Genomic DNA, 2189 nt, shown 5'->3' with positions numbered 1-2189 from the left:
GCAGGCGCCTTGGAAACACGGAACCCCAAGTGTCTGACCCAGCAGAGATGACCCTGGGAATGGCACCAAGGTGGCAGGAGCAACTGGGGCACAAGTGACCGTAAGAGACAGCGATTCCAGAGCAGGAAGAACGCGTCAGAACTATCAGTCAGCCAGGGGCAGGCTCCACTGAACGCAGAGCGGGCGCTCAAGGCATGGCTGTGGGCTCGGCCTGGAAGGGTACACACACAGCTTCGGTCATTTAGAAATAAATCAGCGGTTACCTGCAGTCATCTCCTCCTGTACTTATAACGTACTTGTCATCGTGAGAAAAGCGAATGTTGGTGACGTGCGCAGAGTGCCCAAAATACCGCTTGTGTTTGGCCTGTTGGGAGAGACGGCAGTTGAGGAAGAGCGCAGCAGCACGGCGGGACAAGGCTGCCCGGTGAGCACGGACAGCACCCCACGCCCAGCAGCGTGGGCGTCCTCCAGCCCCCCGCAATCCCCGCTCCACGCCCAGCCCTGCCTGCTCTGTCTTTCCCAAGGGCCGGGCCCTGCCCGCGGCTCTCCTGGGGACGGCCCTTCTGCAGCACAACCCCTGTGCTCCTGCTGCCAGCGCTGGCCGCGAGCTGCCGGGGTGACCTGCTGGACCGTGCCCTGGGGACACCTCCAAGCTGTATAAGGAGGAAAAGTGAGCTCTCCAGGGGAAGAGAAAACATCCACTTACGAATTTCTCTGTGCAGGGGAAATCGAACAGTTTCACCAGACCAAAGTCATCTCCTGTGACTATATTTAGGCCAGTGTGGGTCACACACGCACAGTTGACGTCTGCTTTATCTGCATTTCGCGGCCAAATTCCAATGACTTCGTCTCCAAGAATGCTGTTCCAAAACCCAGTTTAAAAATGAGCATTAGGCCATCAGACTTACTTCCTGCTGCAATTTTCCAGAGCATGGGGAGGCAACACAGCCCAGTAATAAAAAACTGCCGCCTTAAACTGAGTCTTTTCCCCCTAACTCACTGCCCCGAATGCGATCTCATCCTGGAGAACATAACAAGAGCGCATCTTTTGCGTGGCTCTGAACCACCCTTGAATCCTGAGCCTGTCATTTCAAGCAAGCAGCCTGTGCAGCGATGGCCTCCTCCTTCCCTAAGGACAGGCATGTCCCCTCCCCCAGGGATTTCTGACAGCAACGCTCGCTTAGCCCTAAGATCCTGAGTGCGGGGATGCTTGTTCGGATGTGGAGTGTTCCGTCAGCTGTTCCTCCCTTAGTTTAAATTTACCCACAGGTTCAGTCAGATGCGGCTGCCCCCCTCCCACTCCCTGTCAGGAGTCCTTAGAAATGAGTCATTTGGGGCAGTTTTTTACGCTTGCTTGACAGCAGGAGTAGGAGGATTCTCACCTACCTTCTCCTAAAAGCTGCCTGTATGATCACCCACTGCTTACTGGCAGAGCTGCTTTTGGCCAGATCCACTTTCCACAGTAAAAGCTCAGCCGCAGCTTTGGAGTCACGTTAGGAGGGTCCTACATCAATCCATGTCAGTAAATATAATCTAACGCTACCCAAACCTCCTGCCTTAATATAATCAGCTCGTCTTTCCGTCCTTCCCATGCCGCTGGCGTTTGCTGATGCGGGCCAAGGCAGCGCCTGCGCCAGCGCAAGCGAAGCCCTAAGTGGAACAGAGCCGTGGGTGCCCCTCGCTGCTGGGAAGCTTGGGACAAAACGCAACTGTGGGCCATCCCTGTGGATGTGTGACAGCCAGCCCTGGGTATTGCTACAGTCGTAACTGCTACAGGCACCAACCAGCTACAAACGTGTGCCAAAGTGTGCGTAAGACAGAGCTGCAGGGAGGGGAGTGTGGTCGCACGCTTGCCAAACCCTGGGGACATGCAAGCTCTTGGGTCACACAACCTGATCTTAGTTCCGTGCTACACCCGGCCCCAATCAGACAGAACTTCGTTCTTGCGTTTTCTACCTTGTCCACGTGGCCCACGTGATCTTTTCTATCAACGCAGGATCCGTGATTTGCTTTCCCAGTGGCACCTCGTGAACTTGACGCTTGTAGGCACCCGTTGATACCTGCAAGTAGGAAAGGAGAAGGCTAGTGACTTCGCCCTCATTTCCTTTATTTATCAGCAATAGTCTCAACAGGTTTTAGCAGGAAATAAACATCTAGGATAAAGTTTCTTTCTTCCTAATTAGCCACAA

At 54.3% G+C, this 2189-nt stretch overlaps 1 protein-coding gene across 1 annotated transcript in view; it reads right to left on the bottom strand.

Annotated features, from left to right (window-relative positions):
- Positions 1–263: 263 nt before the first annotated feature.
- The window catches only part of LOC104491157 (echinoderm microtubule-associated protein-like 6), a gene marked incomplete at both ends in the record, with an annotated part of 11191 nt that continues 9265 nt past the window's right edge, over positions 264–2189 (bottom strand). The window contains 3 exons of the mRNA XM_010133533.1: positions 264–364; positions 707–860; positions 1957–2060. Coding sequence (XP_010131835.1) covers positions 264–364; positions 707–860; positions 1957–2060 — 359 coding nt within the window. The remainder of the gene's footprint in view (positions 365–706; positions 861–1956; positions 2061–2189) is intronic.

This window comes from Buceros rhinoceros, unplaced genomic scaffold (assembly GCF_000710305.1).
Source record: "Buceros rhinoceros silvestris isolate BGI_N320 unplaced genomic scaffold, ASM71030v1 scaffold38553, whole genome shotgun sequence".
Taxonomy (NCBI): Eukaryota; Metazoa; Chordata; class Aves; order Bucerotiformes; family Bucerotidae; genus Buceros; species Buceros rhinoceros.
Note: the sequence above shows the minus strand (reverse complement) of the source record. Positions and strands in the feature narration are given on the sequence as shown.